The sequence below is a fragment of the Poecilia reticulata genome, chromosome 11, assembly GCF_904066995.2.
Source record: "Poecilia reticulata chromosome 11, P_reticulata-male-v2, whole genome shotgun sequence".
Classification (NCBI taxonomy): domain Eukaryota; kingdom Metazoa; phylum Chordata; class Actinopteri; order Cyprinodontiformes; family Poeciliidae; genus Poecilia; species Poecilia reticulata.
The window spans coordinates 25,074,974-25,094,016 of NC_088840.1; the positions used below are offsets into that span (position 1 = coordinate 25,074,974).

The 19,043-nt window shown below is 38.7% G+C and overlaps 1 protein-coding gene across 6 annotated transcripts in view; it reads left to right on the top strand.

Moving 5' to 3' along the window:
• Positions 1-1,120: 1,120 nt before the first annotated feature.
• The window catches only part of LOC103472844 (uncharacterized), a 44,884-nt gene continuing 26,961 nt past the window's right edge, over positions 1,121-19,043 (top strand). For all 6 annotated transcript variants that reach the window (XM_008422683.3, XM_008422685.3, XM_008422686.3 and 3 more), the window contains exon 1: positions 1,121-1,363. In XM_008422683.3, the coding sequence (XP_008420905.1) occupies positions 1,336-1,363 (28 nt within the window). In that variant the 5' untranslated portion in view covers positions 1,121-1,335. The remainder of the gene's footprint in view (positions 1,364-19,043) is intronic.

Sequence of the window (19,043 nt, forward strand, 5' to 3'; positions counted from 1 at the left end):
CCGGCACCCATGCAGGTTGCCTTGACAACAAATAGTCAAGGCTGCTGGACAATAGCACAGGATGAGGCTAGCTCATAGACCTCTTTGACAGTCAGTGTTTTTGACGTATCATGGAATCAGAGGCCCAGGTCAACACAACAGAATAAAACATCTCAACTGAATGCACACCTTGTTTCTTCTGCTGTCCCTGCTTCAATTTTTTTTAATCACACTGGAAAAAAAAACATTTTGCATTCTTGAACCTTTGAACTCAGTTATGTCTTCTGTAAAAGCAGTGGCTCAACTGAATCCTAACATGAGATGCAATAATGAGAAAATTATTTGTAGGAGGGAATGCGCTAAAACGAAACTGAAACTTTCATCTCAGATGAGGTTTCAGACGCAGCTTAAGATGCAGATCAAGTTTAATTACAGTGTCATCATTTGAGATGAACAAATTAGAGTTAGGTTTTTTGTTGTTGTTCTAAGTATATTAGTTAACTGGACCAGAAAAAAGACATTATTTCTGTTTTCTATCAGAAAAATTTGAAGGATTATGTGTGGAAATCAGGTGGTGACACGTTATGTTATGGAGTAAGACAATGAGCCAAAACACATCAATAACTCCTCCTCATAACTCAAGAAACAAAATTATGATTTTAAGGTCCTGTCAAAAAAAAAGAGAGTCTAAATTTAGATGCTGTGTTTTGCTGGTAAACAAGCAGTTCATGCTTGAAAACTCCTTCACATCGATTTAAAAGACTCCTTGTCATCTCGCCTGATGAGAGTCGGTGATGAAATCAGTTATTATGTTTTGGGGGGCAAATATTTTCACATGGGGCCTGAATGTGTTTTTAGCTATTATGCATCTCTCTTCTCATTAGAGAGAAAGTTGTCAAAGTTGATCAAACTAATTTGATAGTTTGATCTGAAACATGTAAGCATCTGGATTTTAGAACAATTAATGAATTCACTTTCAGCGTGGGCACCCATGTTTTTTTTTTGTTTTGTTTTGTTTTTGCTGAAGTTACTTGAATTTTTGACAATGTGTTCATGCACATAAAGTGTGTTTGTGCAAACGTGCCACGGCAGGAGACAGGAGACCGGGGTGTGCGTGTGTGTGTCTGTGTGACGACGGTATACCGGGAGGAAGAGAGGGGGAGAGAGGGAGCTACGCGGATGACACGCACACACTCTCCCTGCTTCTCACATACGGAGGAGAGAAGGACAGAGAGGGAGACAAGAGTGGAGAGACGCGGAGCAGAGGGGAAAGCGCACGGAGAGATCAGCGGAGAAATGCCCGCTGGACGGATGGATTTTATTCTCCCTGAGCTGTACGAGCCTTTGTAAGACAACATGGGCTGCATTGGATCCCGGACGATCAGTAAGGACACGCCGCTTTCTGTTCTGCCATGTGGATGGATGGATGGATGGATGGATGGATGGATGGATGGGTGCGCTGAGAAAATGAAAAGGCTGAAGAATTCATTTTTAAAGAAGTGAAATACACGTTTAGTATATCCCTAGAGTTGGTTTGCAGCGAGTTGGGGCTACAGACGAGGGGTTTTTTGTGTGTCTTTTTTGGGGTGCAGTGAATTTATAGTTTACTGTAGGAATTACTGTAGCACCTCAGTGTGCGTGCGTGTGTTTTGGGGTGTTTGTGAGGAGGGGAGAGGCTGGACAGACAGGCGGCAGGGATGTGAGCGGAATAAGATACCGCTTGACGTTTTTCCTCTCCACATGGATGACACCGGACATGCGGCCAAGGCGCGCGCTTCTCTGTGACAGACAAGGAGAAAGAGGGAGGGATGGAGAGAGACCTCCGCCTTGACACGCCGCTAAGGTCATTCCATGCTGGGTGTCTGAGAAAATTCCCCCTCCTTCCTCCCCTTCCTGTCTCCTCCTTCCATCTTCCACTCGCTCTCACCCCTTCTTCCCTTCCAGTCCTTCCTCCCTCCATCCTAGCCTCCTTTCTCTCTACTGTGCGTCATGCAGCGACGTAATATATCGAAGATACGGGGTGCACGCTCCCCACACACGCACTCACTGACACTCCGGGTTATAAGAGGGAGGCTCGGTGATTGACTCTAACAGGATGACTCAGAACCTGGCTGGGTAAACTCAGGTGTGAGCCTTAAACGCTCTGCGCATGTAGGTCAATTCTGCAAAGTCAAAGGTGGAAACTGCTCACACACTATTCTCTGCTACTGATTGAAGATCCTTTATACATTAACTTTATTTAACCGGCATCCGTCGGTTCAGCTTCGCTGGGAAACATGGCAAACTGTATGTCGTTTTTTTTTTTGTCTTGGTTGTGTGACTTTAGGTTGAGTTCTTGAGTCTTTTGAGTCGCTGCATGGTTTCAGCTGCACGCAGCTGATGAGGCTTGGATTTAGCATCTTAGTTGCACCTGAAACTTTCTATAAAATCAATTCAACTCACTTTACATATAGATTGCTACCTATAGCACAGTGTTTCCCGGTCAGTGGTTCCATTTTCTTGTAAATGATTGTTTGATACCCTTCTAAAGCAAGCTTCCATGTGCACATCACTCTTCTGACATCACGTGAGGTACCTTGTCAGAGTTATTTTGCATTTGAATGTTTTCAGTCATATTCGTCTTTAGGAACCAGTCCTTTGTTCTACACTAAGCTTTGTACAGAAGGTCTGGTTGCTCAGCTGTTCAAAATCCATTGGTTACTTTAGGCTGTTTAAGTTTTAAACGATTGGATCTAATATTATCCAATTGCTAACATTTGGCCAGGATGTATTTAAGCTTGATTGTGAAGGAAGTTACACTATGATGCTTACCGGAAATTGGACCTTTGCCAAACCCTGTGGGGACTATATGTCACATCTTTGCCAGCCTCCTATGCTATTGCTAACTTTAGTTAGCAATAGCATGCTCCAGTAAAATTAAGAAGAATTAAGAAGAAGTAAAATTAATACCCACTTCCATACAAATGATAAACTTACTAAGAGTTCAAACCCAACAGTTAAAACCACCATATATGCATCTACAGTTTATCCTATCGTTCTATTATAACACCAGATGGAAAACAAATGGGAAAAGTCCCATCACCTGGCAGGCAGAAAGAGAGAAGGTGTGGGTTAAGGAAAAGTAACCACATCCAGTGCTACTATTTCAGCTAAAATGCAACACAAATACTTTATGGTTTGTTTGTAATAAAGTTTACCAATGCTAGCTGAATACCTTATTTCTTGCGACTTTTGTAACAACCCTGACCCAAATACACACAAAGCAAACGTAGTAGTGTTTGTGATCATCTCTCTCTCTCTCAAGGCCAAAGAAGTTGATGTTTGCTATTAAATAAAGTAGCCCATGTTACCTCTTCATGAACTTAAATGCTCATTGTTAACCTGGTACATGATCAGAAACTTCATCCAAGCTTTGGGAGGAGACTGTCTTCACCATGCAAGACTCTGGACATTTCGCAGATATAAAATCTCCAGGGTTTGTAGACTGTATCCTGCAGACTTTCCCTACTTTTATATTTGCTCTGCTAAGCTGTTGGAGTCTTGCACACTCATCAAGATCATAGTTTTGAGAGAGTTTCTCCTGCCAGGCTTTAAGCCATGTGCTTTTATAAAAGGCTTAGCTGTTCAGAAGGTACATTTGTGGCAAATGTTAATGTTGGAAAAAGAAAATAAATGATTAATTGTCTCTCAGATATGTGCTGTTTTCACCATCTGACTTTTTTAAAAGCCAGATCAGGAAACCTTGGGACAACAGTTTGCTTTCAAGGTTCTCCGCCACACATCTACTTCTGCATAAACAATTTTTAGGCCTCCCAACATAACATTTTGAATGTTGTAATAATGTGTGTCATTATGAATAAATCTGGCTGAAAGGCATACTGTCATGGCCAAACTGTATAATAGCTTGACTGTTGTGCAGCATCTGCAATCTCAAGGAAATGAAAAGCTTTAAAACACTTATTGAGTATACCTATTGAAAAATATGTCTTTTTTTTTTAGAATCATATCCATTTGAAGTCTAAGGTGCTGTTTTGAATCAAGAAGATATCAGTCAGTTCTTCTGATCCTATTCATATAAAAGTTTCTGCCACTGACTTTGTATATCACTAAATGCATTGAAACACAATCCGCTCCTGACAGTTTAAGGGCTAAAATCTGTGGAGAGAGAGCTAAAGATAAAGTTATGGGAAGGAGATTTTCTGACCTCAACGACTTAGAACTCATTTTAAAAGATCAGTTTTCAAAAATACTAGTGAAAACATCTAAAAAGCTTTTTAGATAATATAAAAACCTTAGTTAAGTATTTGTCCTTGCAAGGACAAAGCCTGAACATAAAAAAATCTTACGAACTGCAGAAAAATGAAAGTGTTTGCATGTTTCAATTGTAAAATTTGTCCTCACAAAATATAAACTTATGATTTAGAGACATTTTCACAACAAACACTAAGATCCAACAGACTGACTTCAAACTGCTGTCAAAGTAAAGTGTGGTCGCCCCTTCAAATGTGTGTATTGTCAGTTTCCATTATGTGGAGCATGCAGCTGGAGTGTCCTGTCTTCACATGCTCATATATTCAGACACACACATTGTAGCAGTGGACCACCAACCCCCACCCAAAGCCTGTCTGTTAATGCACCATCAAAGCCTCATCAGGTCCTTTATGATAACAAATGGAGGCAGCTGGAGGATTTCAATAAATAAAAGGAAGGACAATGTGACCTTTGGTTGTCATTGAGCTGGCTGGATGGAGGATGTTGAGGATGGGGGAGGTGTACTAGTGGTGACTGCTGTGGAATGACACAGAGGGCTTTTTGGGGATAGAGGGTTGAGGTGTGAAGAGTCAAGAGGTTTTTTTTTTCTTCTTCCCTTTTTTAGTTTCATAAAGTGGGTTTTCTCGTCTCCTCTGGCTCTCTCCCTATCTCTCCCCTGCTCTCTTCTCCCTATTTGCAGTGTTATGAGTAGATAAAATCATACTATATGAACAATGTGCTCAGCATCTTCTTTTTTCATGTTTAAAAATTAAACTGAATGAGCAAAGAGAACGAGCTGTTACAGGGTGACTTCGTAGATTACGTTTTTACATCATATACCTGCCCAGAGATCTAACTGAAAGTACTTAGATTTTTATCCAAATTTTTGTTCCTGTGTGTAAAAGGCAATGATTTGTTACTTTCTTGCACTGAAGGTACAAAAACTATTTTTACTGTACATTAAAAGAAATGTTTTAACTCATCACCAAATATGTAAGTAATAAGTTAATTACATAAGTTATTAGGTAAAGCATTTGATTCTGCTTGAACATAAGAAGTTATCTAAAGGAAAATGTAACAGAGCTGCTGGAGGTCATTTTGATGCTTTGCTATTTTGTGCTTTACTTATTTTGATCGTTTCATTTCCAGATAGCCAAAAGATGCACATTTTTACTGCTCTGATCTACAGTTTTCATGATTATCAAAGTGTGAGCTGGTTTCTTAAAAATATGCAGCTGGTAAACATTGGTATTGGTTTTCACACAGATCACACATTTTTAAATGAATGGCGAATGTCTGCATTTGACCCTGTTTTTTATGTGCATATTATCTATATTGGATTCAGGTTAAGGTCAGAAGCCGCATTTTAAAAAAGTAAAATTTCTGTTTTTACATGGCATTCCAGTTGATTTTTTAAAAATGGAACTTGAAATGTCAGACTTCAAAATTCTAATTGAACACACTGTTGTAAAGATACCAGATTTCAAGAAAATACGTAAAGCATCTTCCTTTTTGAATTATATATTCCTATGTAGGAAGGGTCTACTGGGGGGGAAAAATCTACTGGTATTCTTAGGTATTTATAGTTTTTGTGGTAATGTTGCCCATCTTCTGTTTCCTGTTTAGTCAGACATTAATTCTTCATAAGAATGTGAATTCATGCACGCATGCACACAGTATCAAGCTCAACATCTTCAGTGGTTACAAACAGAAAGTCTGATTGCAACTACACTAATTAACTTGGACTTGTAGATTGCCAACAGCATGATGAGACCTCAATGTGCCTGAAAAATGAACTTTGATTTAATCATTTTCGTTTGTTGTTTAGCAAGAAAGGTTTTTCTAACTTGTGCCAGCAACTTAAAAACATATCAGTTTAGTGTGACTAAAGCTTTTTTTCTTCATCTGCTTTTTTTTGTTGCAAATGTTGTTGAGATATTACCAAAAATTAATGTCTGGTTGATGTAATGTGAACAAATTAATGTCGGAGAATGTTCTGCACCTTCTATTGTTCATTTGAGGTATTCAGAATAAAATTGTAATGCATAAAATATTTAGAGATGATTATTAAAACTATAATGAGAAGCTGTTGTTTTGATACTCAAAATACGGCAGCAGCCATTTTGAAGAATGGAGACTCAGAATTTCTTATTGAGCACCGTCACCCTGTCTTCAGGGTGACAGTCTCCGTCACCCTGAAGACAGGAGACTGTCTTCAGTTTTCAGTTACCTTCTTATGTCCAAACACCACAATATGGCAAACGCCACAGATGGCATAAAAGTACTATTGAATAGAAGAAGAAATGTTGCAAAGCCTCAGAGGTAACCAGCATGACAAAGCTCGTTAAAACAGTCCAAGTGACTAGACACCACCCTTTTCCTCCAGCTTACTGCCTGCAGAATAGCTCCTGCTGTGTTTCTTCTGAGCCACATCTATTCTAATATTATCCCTGAGAGCGAGCGTCTGCCGCTAAAAATAGATCAGGGGTAAAAGAGGGAGGTCACCGAGAGACGGAGGGAGAAACGTTACAGTAAATACTGGTCAACAGTTGACCCGACATTATTTGTGTCGCTTTCACTTCCCAGCCTCGCTTTGTCACGCGTCTCTACCTCCTGGTGCTCTGCAGAGAAGAACACAAGCGATTAGAAAAGCAAAGCCAATTGTGTTCTATCATAGTCTTTCCTGTTTTAGGTCTTTCCATTATCTCGGCAATGCTGCAGTATCATTGTTGGTTTGGTATTTCGGTACTTTATTGTTTCCCTCAGCTGCGTTTCCCGCAGAGTGCCATTTAACTGAGCTATCACTGCCTCTTATTACACTCGATTATCTTCCAGTTACAGTAAGGCTGGTGTCTAGCAGTCATCACTCAGACAGCAAGACTTTCACTCAGAAAGGCTGTCAGGCAGAGAGTCACATCTCTGTCTCAGCACCTTCAAGTTGGGGTCTGAAAGGCGACGCTTCTGCACAAACAGGCACTAATAGAAAGCATCACACAAAAGAGGGGGATGAAACCTCTGTCTGATATGCTGAAAGACTCTGAACTATAACTGTATCCCAGCAGATATTAGACCAAAATTCCCCATATTTGAAGTGCAAAAATAAGCTTCTTATGACCTACCTACCTACCTACCTACCTACCTACCTACCTACCTACCTACCTACCTACCTACCTACCTACCTACCTACCTACCTACCTACCTACCTACCTACCTACCTACCTACCTACCTATCATATATTCATCTTATTTGCTCTTTTCCATCATTTTAACATCTTGTTTTCTCTACATAAAAAGGTGTGACCAGATCAGACATTTCAGGTTCCCAAAAATCTCAAAACATTTGGACGCATAGTATCAACTTCGTTTTTTTGTTGTTGTTTCTTTTGTCCTTACACCTCAAGAAAGTAAAACGCTTTGATGACTTTATCAAATACCTGCAACAAATCCCAAATACTCTGGAAGATGTGTCATTGTCCTTCCACCATCTATCGCGTAAAAATGTAAATAAATTCACTGAGGTTCGTGATTGTAATATGAAAAAATTGTTAACAGTTAAATATGAATACTTTTGCAAGGTGCTCTATGAAAACATCTATACATGAAGCATACATAGATTTAGCAGCATAAAGAAAGCGATGGAGACACTTTGACCGAGTGAAAAAAACAAAAACAAAACAAACATAAGCACTCGCTGTTTGGCAGGCAGCAGCTTGAGTTCCACATAAATAAACACAGGTCGGATAATTCAAGTCGCATCTGATGTGACACTCGGCCTGTGCGGTCATCTGCAAATGCAACAGGATCAGGGTCCTGCTGGTTTTATTTTTAGCCGTATTGATTCAGGTCAGTAATGGAAAACGAAGGTGACGCCTCCTTCGGGCTCTCCTTTTTTTCTGAGCCTCTCCTTTCCTATTTTCTCCTCTGAACTTTTCCTGCTGGGGCTCCAGGTTCTCAGCGGGAAAACCTGAAGCCGCCTGATTAATTTTAAGATGCAAAGCAGTTTGAAACGAGACTACAATGAGAAATTCTGGATGTTGTAAGAGCCAATGGAAGGTTAGATCTTGGATTTAAATCCTACGATTTAACATGAGAAGTCAGGTAATGATCACAAAAATATGTAGACTTGCTCAACAAAGTCATTTTAACTTGCAACAGAAATATGTAGCCTTTCTAAATAAAGAAAAATAGATATGTTACACATAAAAAGCAGGACTCTGTTCAAGCTTGAGCAGCCAAACTGTCCTTGGGCATTCTTTAATTTACTGTTTCCACCCACTTCCCCTCTCCAAGGTTACAGAGGCTGGAGTCTGTCTCAGCACTCACTCTCCTCTATTAAAGGCAGCCATCAAAACAAATGCTAAAGCTAATCTATTGGCTCTCAACATACTTTGATAGTGAGGGCTGTCTAGCATTGTTATACAGTCTGGTGGGTTTATCACTCATTAACTCGGTTCAGCGTTGTTTTGAACTGACGGTGACAAATTCTGCGAGGTTTCCATTGATTTAATAAGCAAACACAGCTGTGGAAGGACCACATGTAGCATGCTCTGAAGCACAACACATGACATTCTGCCAGTGTCAAGCTGGCCTTTCTGCAGCCTTTGCATAGGTTGGATGAGACACAATTTGAAGGGGCAACATTGTTTGCCTCAGGGCCCATGGCACCTTAATGAAGCCTTGCTTTGGGTCACTGCCAACGTCTGTCTCCTCTGAGCGGATCATTTTTCTTCTGGTAATTTTACAGATGAATGGTGCAGCAATTGCACAGTTGCCTTGCAGCAAATAGGTCTTGGGTTCAAATCCCAGCCTGGAGACTTTCTGCATGTATGGGTTCTCATCAGGTACTTTCCTCCCACAGTCACATCAACCTCAGCCTTGTCTAACTTTACTGCGTACTCTAAATTGTCCGTATGTATGAATGTGTGGATGGTTGTTTGTTTTATGTAACAATAGCACATTTTGCTTGACAATAAATTGTCCCAGGAATTATTGTGATAAATAATAATGTTGTCGTTTTGAGAATTTTTAAGTAATATATTGATAATTGACAATAATGTAAGTTCATCTCCTCACAGACCACTGAACTTTAATTTTGTAAAGAACACTGGAACTTTAAAATGTTTTAAATATCCAAAATAAAACACAACAACCAAAAGCAATAAGTAAAACGGAAATAAAAAACACAGACAACTGAAACCATAAAACAAATTGATTATGAGGCCTTTTTCTTTTATAGGTGTTTAAAATATATAGCTTTTTGGTGACATCCTGCTTTGGAAATTCAAATTTTTTGTTTTTTTTCCTGTTGCCATTTATTAATGGTTCAATTTTCAAAAAAACAAAACAAATGCACCCTCAGTTTATTCAAAAAGAACATGCAGTTTGTTTAGGGAGAGTAATACTCTAAAGAATGGCCTCCCAGTGGTTTCAAGAGTTACAAGCACTTTGTTCAGTTTTAGTCCTACTAAATATATATTTTTCTTTGCGTCAGAGTTTTGATTCTTACTCAACCTGTGTTTCAGTAGCTGCTGCTCAGAGTTGACACCAAAAGCTAAGATCATTCTGCTCTCTATGGCTGTTAGCTTAATACTATCATTTGTCCATTCACTTATTGGATTTTCCATCTTATTACTAATTCTAAATATCATCCTGGACAACACTTGATGCATGATAAACAGCACCACATGCACATTATCTAATTTTAGTCATAGTGGGGGAAGCAGGGTAGACCCTGGACAGGGCGCCAATCCATCACAGGGACACACAACAATGCAACCACACACACTCCTAAGGACAATTTAGAGAGCAATTAACCTAATAGTCTGGACTGTGGGAGGAAGCCGTAGTGCCAAAAAAGAACCTGCATGTGCAAACTCCTTGTAGAAACACTACTGACTTGAACGCATGACCTTCTTGCTACAAGGCGACAGCGCCACCAAACTGTGCCACTGTGCAGCCAGTGTGGAAGCAGAAAAAGAGAAAACCTGATTAAAAAGGACATAAAATCATTTCTTCTACTGGTTTTTATTATGCATTAATTTTGTGTGGTAGACATTCATGCCATTAAAAATCAACCTCATCATTGTCATAATTCATGCTTAAAAAGACAGTGTTATAAGCCAACACATATAACGGACCTGCAAGAACTGCGCCCATTGTTAGTACCATATTCCATGACATGCCATGTTTTAAAGAATATCATACACAGTTTGTTGTTTTCATTTCTGACATCTGGTCACTTTAACCCACAACTATTTCTATTTCTGAACAATGTAACCAAGATGAAATGCCATAAGTCACTCACTTTTTTTACATCTGCCCATTCCCCCTCCATCAACAATGGCGACTACAAGAGCTGACAGTTCACTGGCTGATTTGAACATCACAGGACTTGACATGCGCCCATTGCTTCAAGGTAACATTTTCACTTCATTTTTTGAGGGAGTATAAAATCTAACATATTCTGGAGGTATCCTCATCATGTTTTGCACAACAAATTCATAATGAACCATACAGAGCATGAACATGAAGGCAAAAGAGGTGATAATTTGCATATCTGCATGAAACTGCACTGATCTCAGCTGCTATTAAAGAGCAGAAGCTGTTTAACATCTGTTTTAGGTTTTGCCCAGTCAGGTGTGGCATCAGCTCTCCCAGGGAAGCCTTTATGTCCCCGAGCCAAACTGAAATATTGACTTTGGTGCCGTTGGTGGGTGATGCAAAGAAGAATGCTCGGTGATCAACAACATTTCTTAATTGAAAGGCTTTGAAAACAATGATTAATAATAAAAAAAATCTAGACACAACTTTTTAATTAACCAGGTTGGCAGCTGAAATCCTCTAATGTCAGCTCTTTTGTGCATTAGCTAAATTTATGCTAGAGACATTTTCCTGAACTCATGTCACTCTGTTTTCCTCTGCTGTGTGTGGTGGGGTGTATAAAATGTTTTTATATTGGCTTAAACTTAAAGAAAAGCACATTTTGTGAAACAAATCACACCATTTTGTGTTGTGTACTGTATATTTTTGTGCAGTACACTGCTGCATCATACCTCTTCTCTAGAAATGGACCATCAGTGTCTCAAATTAGCAAAATCATTTTTAATAGAAGTAATCTGAAAAGGGATCAGATTGTCCTGCTGTTGGAACCACTTCAAGCCTTAGGCATGGAGAGGCAAGTACATTTTCATCAGTGCAGACAAAGCACCCGCATAGTGAAGCACAAGGTTAGTTAATGGTATTTATTAAAGCTGCTGTCTGAATCAGCTAAATTATTTAATGACCATTTTATTCTCTGCCTTTGTCTGAGTATTGGTTTTATTGTTTTCTCCATGATGACCACAAGCAGCCTGGCTGAGTTGTAGATTATACTACATATGATAAAGAAAAGATGTGTAAAATGGCACTGCTAGAGAGTTTCTTTACTTCTTTCACTCAAAGCAGAATATTTTCTCTCAAGATTGAAACACAACTATATCATATATTGTAGTTGATCTTTACGAACATTTGGTCTAATCCTGGAAATTTGTTTTTGTGTGGAACCTGTGACTTCATTTCACTTGCCCTACTGTTGTTGTTTTTGTGAATGTTTAATTTTATCTGTCTGGCTTAAAGATAAAGGGCTCCTAACAGAGCTGGTGTGACACACCACTTAAATGTATCATCTGGTGTTTAATGTGCCCTGCTTAACACAAGCAGTTTATTTTCACATCTTAACCATATGGCTCATGTAAATACACACAGCTGTGTCTTTCTAAATTGATGTCTAATGCCGACCTTATGAGGTATTAAACCTGAAAACCTACTTAGAGAGAGTTCAAAGACAACATATTATACCAAGGCTGAGAATGTCCATTGTTTTTGGAATAATGTCAGGATACTGCAGCTTATAGAGGAGGTTAGACTGGAGGAAACAAATACAAAATCCCAGGAACAGTTTAGCTGTGTTTCTAATCGGTGGATGTGAACATCTCAGTATTTTAGACTGCGGCTCTGATGGCTCTAACATTAAACACAGTTCACTTCTTTAGTCATCATACACTTACTACACAAACTGAATAATCTGCATTGTCTGAAAATGATGGAAGGATGAAGTGTTGAACAAGCTCTAATTTCACAGGGTGTAGAGGTGATTCATGCAGGTCGGTGAAAAATGATATTTTTCTCAGTCAGTGTCATCAGAAGTGACATCTATAATGTCATTAATCCTGTGGCAACTGCTTAGTGGAAATCATTGTTACTGGATTTAATTAAAATTCTCTGAATAATTACAGAAAACTCCACTTTATTGTCAATCTTAATTTTTTTTTAAAGTAGATCAGGGGCATTCATTTTCAGTAATTGTCCCTATTGCAAAAATATACACCTACCTTTTTTAGTGTAGCCAACTGCTGTTCAAATTTAGCTCAAACAAAAACAAAGAAAATGTGGCTTGATTAATCTGATTCTACTTAAATTACCTCTTGTGTCAGATTCAGGTATCAGCAAACATCTTTGTCTAAAATCTGTTCACCATTTACTTTCAACAACTCTGACATGCTGGTTAGAAACAAGACAAAATCGAATTTGTAAAGTTTTATTTTTAGCAAAGTTTTACTTGGCGAGGATTTCTTTGAAAAATGAAGAAGGTAAGGTGAGGATGTCTTGGTGAGTTTAGAGCACAACCCACAGACACAGAGAGATGCACTGAACAGGAGAGGAATGGCTGGGTGAAGGTATTGCCCCATTGAGGCGTAGTGAGCAGGACTCCCCCAGTGTTTGGTGTCGGCTCAGAGCGTCCGCCACTGAAGCGGAGGTGAGTCAGACTTCACTTCGCTTTGGATCATTGTCACAAGCTGCGTATGTCGCTTCACACACACAGGAGCACATGTGCGCAGACAGAAACACACACCGAGCTCCCACAGGGATGGCAGCCGACAGGCGAGGGTGTGCCACAGCGAGCTGTCAGGACCTATTGTTGCTGCATCCCACAGTTCCACCCTTCCTCAGACATGCACTCAGCTGTTCTCTGTGTGTATACATCAGGCTACATGTACAGGTGCATGCATCCAGGGCCACACACTGCTTTCTCTGCACGCTCCACATTACCTCCATGAAAAACTCATCAGTCAACATTCTTTTGATAAATTTTCCTAAGCTACTAATTCCTTTCCCTCCCAAATCTCCTATATTCTCTCATTCATTAATTCACCACCTAAATTCTGTTTCATCTTGCTTTTCCTTCCCTCTCCCACTGTTCCTGTGCTCCAGACATTTAGCTGTATGGCTCCTCAGAGAGTGACTAAACTGAGCTGCACATTAAATGTTACACGTTTTAACACAACATTGTCATTATTTTATCGCTCCATCCTCTACTATGCACAGGGTTCACTTGGCAGCTGTGTTGGTTTTGATTTTATTTTTTGACTCATGGCTGAACAGTGATAATTCGACATTTTTACATTGGTATATTGGACATTGTGTGACTATACCAAAGTAAACTTGTTCATTTGAAAAAAAAAGAAGTAATTATTGCAGTTATATAAAATCATTTGAATAGAAATACAATTTACTATGACAGTAATGAAGAAAACATTGTGTCTCCTAAACCTGTTCAAGATGTTCTGACTGCATGAATTCTGATTTTTTTTTCTTAAACCTTAAACATTTAAATATCGGATCATTTTAATATTACCTCTTATTAGACACATGGTAACATCCAGCTAAAAATATATCCCCAAAAAAGAAAATGAGCCTAATTCTTAATTATGGGTGGTTATTTTTTCTTAGCCTTCTGGAGCACTAATACCTTGTTAGGACTTGCTACACTCTCAGATGACATTAAAATGGGTCTGCAGAAACTATTCATACATGAGGTCTGTCTCAACATAGATGTTGTTTTTGGCAGGAGAAGAATAAACACAATAGTAAAGATTTTTAATATTTTATGTTTGGAAATTAAGTGTTAGACAAAATGTAAAAGAAAGATTTAATTTAGATGTATCTGTCCTGTAGGGTGATTGAGGTAAAAAAAAAAACAAAACAAAAAAAAAACAACTTGGCTTTATGAAGGATTGAGCTGTAAAGGGTCATTTTGACAGATTTTAGCAGTTGTAGGATTTTTTTTTGTTTTTGATAAAAGACTACAATTTTTTATCTTCCTTGCACTAGACTTGCATGTTTGGCTTGGTTGTATTTACCCAGAATGCCCTGCACCACAGTTCACTTCTTGTTTTTGGGGCAGTTTTCAGTCCACTTGCATATGCATTCAAACCACAGCAGAGTTCACTTTAAAAAAGAGAGACCTATCAATCAATCAATCAATCAAATTTTATTTGTATGGCACATTTCAGCAGCAAGGCATTTCAAAGTGCTTTACATAATTAAAATAAAAACAGAAATAATCAGTGAGAAAGAGAGAGATTTAAAAATAAAAAAAAAATAAAAATAAAAATAAAAAATAAAAATAAAAATAAAAACAAAAAACATTACATCATTAAAACGTCAAAAAGAAAGAAGAAGAAATTAAAAACATTAAAGACATAAAAACATGGAAGACATCAAAACCCGCACTCTAACCCTAATTTAGCCATAAGCAACTCTAAACAGGTGAGTTTTAAGTTGAGATTTAAAAGCACCCAGTGTTTCAGCTGTTTTACAGTTTTCTGGAAGTTTGTTCCAAATCTGTGGTGCATAGAAACTGAATGCTGCTTCTCCTCGTCTGGTTCTGGTTAAAGACCTATAGGTTTTTAACCAGACTAGATTAAATTTTTTTGGCCCGCATCAGAGTTGGATTACACATTCACACCTCCCCAAATGAACCAGATACTCTAGGCAAATGAAATGGAGTTTGTGGATTAAAATGGACTAAAGAGGGCTGGTGTGAATGCGCCTTAAGACATGTAGGCAAGGGAGTTCTTGAGGACCAGGGTGGGGAACCACCAGTTTGTCGCAGCTGATTAGTAATTAACAATAAAAGAACAATCACAGTAACAAAAACCATGACCTTCTTGATATGACAAGAAAACAATCGTCTGGAGGCTTTATCAGTGGAAACATGTTTTCAAACATGTCCATAAATTAGATCTGAGGTCATACAGAAGGCACTCATTTTCATATCAACTGGATTTTTGTTTTGGTGCAACTCCACTGCAGAGTGTCTGGATTTGTGCACAAACACTGCTGACCTTTCCCTCAAAGGTTAAAAGCCTCACACACAGTGTACCAAACCTCAGAAGCTGCAAGCTGCATGTTTACAGACTAACGAGCAAAAATTACTCTGCAGTCTTAGAAAAAAAAAAAACTGTAATCACAATCAGACTGTGATTAATTACCAGGTTTATGTTCAGTTTATAAAAAAGAATTAGCACCAGTAATGCAGAAATTATTCTAACACGAAAAACTACAACAACTCTTGTATACATCTTAACTGTATGGATCCCTGGAGTTGGAATATGATTTTATATATTAATAAAATACTAGTGTTTCCAGTCTATTCCCTGCCCTAATGTCTAGAAAATGTCATTTTTCTTACCTTTCTCCTTACTTTCTCACTTCCATTGTTGCATTATTCCTTCCTTGTGTCTTTCATAATGTTGAGCAAAAATCTTTTTTTATGCAAGAATGTCACAGTTTTTGACCCAACTTGCAACTTCTGTAAAGACAGAGGAAAGAAACGTTACTTAAAAACACAGCAGACTGCAAAAGTATTTAGTCTGGAAAGACACATCTGACAGGGGAAGTGGCAGACGAGTTTAGGCATGAAATAAAGGGTAAAACACATCTGAAGAGAGAAAAGCAACAGCAGATATCTGAAATTGAACTGAGAAAATGAAACACAGCAGAAGTGAGATCAGGCCTAAAAAAGAGAGAAAAGACTGAAGAAGGAGCAGCTTTACAAATTAACATTGAGCAATTTTTTAACACCAAGTGTAAGTAGATCTAAATATGAAACAGACACAATTTGAAAGCAAAACAGAAAAGCTAATTTGTTTTAGAGAATATCATTTGTATTTTTTGTTTTATAATTTATTTGTGAATAAATAATATTCACTCTCTGCACTTGTTCACACAAGTGCGTTCTGCTTGCCCTGTCGGTATCTTCAGCAGACCTATACCTTTCGCCCCACCATGATTCTGGGTCAGCATTTCTACCCCAGGTTGCTTCCACACTATTTCCCGTTCTCTGTTTGTTGTTTGGAGACTTTTCCATTTTATCCACCCCACCTGCTCTTTCCCTCTCATCTCTCCTGTGGCTTTGGGAGGAAGCTCCATCATCTCAAGAGGTCCAGAGGTGCATGCATGGTGGAGTTACAGTATGTGTGTGTTTGTGTCTGTTTGAAAGTGGCTGAGTGCATGAGGGTATGTTGTGTGAAGTAAATGGCTTCAGGGATCCCCTGGGTTAGATATCAAATGTGCTCACAGAGAGCAGAGTCATGACTAAGACTGCATGCCTTTCATTAACACAGAGAGAGACAGAAACAGGGAAAGATGCTGCGAGTGGAGCTTGCAAAGTTGAACAAGTCAACCCAACTCATTGCTGTGACAGAAGCGATATCCTTCAATTTTGCTGTATTTTTAAGTTCTTCAGTTGCTTCCAAAGAACGGAAGTTTGTGAAAGTCTGTGTTTATTGCTTGTCCCTTTTCGTTGCTTCCAATTCAGTATCTGTTCTGGTCTGTTTTAAACAGCTGTTGGGATTCCTGTATAACTAGACACCTTTGCCCCTGCAACACTTTCTGTACTTTGAATAATGGCACTTTGTGTCCTGCACTTTCCTTTCCAAATTCACCATAAACTGTGGCAGCAAAAAACCTGATGTTTTCTCTTGTAGAAAGCATTTTTAGGTTACAAAGTCCTCAGTGTGTCTACACCCATTTAGATAACTGCATATTAGAGCGGAACAGCTGCTGCTTTCCATCTCAGTTTTGACAGCAGCTTCAGCTTCACAAATTTATTGAAAGTTTTTGCAAGGCAGGGTTTCTGCTGCCAGAAGTTGGCCCTGAAAAGAGCTAACTTCATCCCACTGCCCATCCACTGAGACAGGATTAATGTTGTTACACGTCAGAAGATGCTGCTGCCACTGTTACTACTTTGCTAGGCTATTTGTTCTCCCGGTTGAAGTAGAGCATTTTTGTAATTTAGGATTATCGCTGACCATTGTGCTTAGAAAAAACAAAGAATTAAGAAACAATCCTTCTACTGGTACAACGCTTAATAGGAGTGTGTAAATCTGGTTTTATTTAAAGTTATTTAAAGAAAGTTGGTTGGGAACCAAACCAGAGGTCTGTCTTAGTTGTTTCATCCCGCTTTCAATGCAATGTCAATTATCAACAAGACAATGATAGAATTTTACAGTCTTTATATGACTCTGTCGTGAGCTACTGACTACTGAAGGCCTTCCTGTGCTTTGGGGACTCCGTCTCTCATCTTAACATTCGGATATTGTCCAGGATTAATTCACGACTGCCCACCGCCTACAGTCTTAACCGTGAATCGTTCTCCTGATACCTATTTGGACTGAAACGTTTTGTCCTCCAGTGCAGGAGGTACAAACCCTGAAGTATTTTTAGGCGCCATCAACTGAATACACTCCCCTTCAGCGGGGGTGGGACCTGGCAGAAAGCGTCAAATCAATGTGGACTGCATTGATGTAGACGTTCAGTCATTTGTTAGGGATACTACACTTAATGGACTTTTGTGCAAGGTAGACTGGTAAGTGAGTCCAAGCTGCAGTATTGATTTTGACTCTTAAATCCACTTCACTAAGGGTTTCATCAAAGGGTAGAGTCAAGAAGTTCAAAGATCATTCTTAAATTTGTGTGAATTAAGTGTTTTAATGACAGGAGCTTGGAGCTCAGCGTTACTCCAACTGTCTGAGATTCATATTAACAACTTGTACTTAAGCACCCTACAGCTGACCTCTGTTTTTATCAGGCAGAACTTAATTTTGTAGCAAATGAAATTCAGTTCTGCAGCAGGGACCCAGTTATCGCTGCAGGAGCAATTTCTTTCTCAGCTCTTTCCACCACTAGATATTATAGGTGCAGGTTATAATTTGTGTTAACAAGGGGGAAGCCTCTCCTTTCATTGCCACTTAAGTCTAATATCCTTCACCATCACGGGCATCAGTGACTCATGCAGGTTGAAACCCCCTATGCCAAGGCATGGCATGGATAATTAATCTAATTTTAGAGCTGGCTCTAAGTGTTCTTCTGCACAGATATTTCATTTTCACTCATCTTAATGCTGCAATAAAAGACAGCGCTTCCAAGAAAAACATAATACTGAGATGACTGATTCACATGATCCACAGAACTCTGAGTAAATTTACACGTAATTCACCTTTGTACCTATGAATTACAGCCTGTTTTGGTGTTCATCCAGGATTTGATGCATTCACGTAAACACTTCAGCTGTAATATCCTGACAGAGACAGAGATGATGAGCTACCAAACAGAAAATATATTCAGTAGGTCAGTCTCATATAAAACCTGAACATGCATGTGTTCTAACAAAATGTCCTCAGTTTCAGAAACCATGTGCTACCATGTCATAATAAATCACAGTCTAGAAGGTTGAAGAGTCTTAACACAAATAAGAACTTAGAAATTATTAAAAAAAACTATTTCTATATGATAAAATATAAGATTTTGTTATTGTTGTTTTGAGATTCAATAATGTTTTTTATTTGTCATATGACACAGATTGCAGTTTTCAAGAAAATGCTTGTTAAAAGCCAAGATAATTAATTTTAGTAATTGTGTAAATACAGTACTTTCCTCCACATAGAACATAAAGAAACAAATACATTTCTTTCATTTTTGGTAAATCCAAG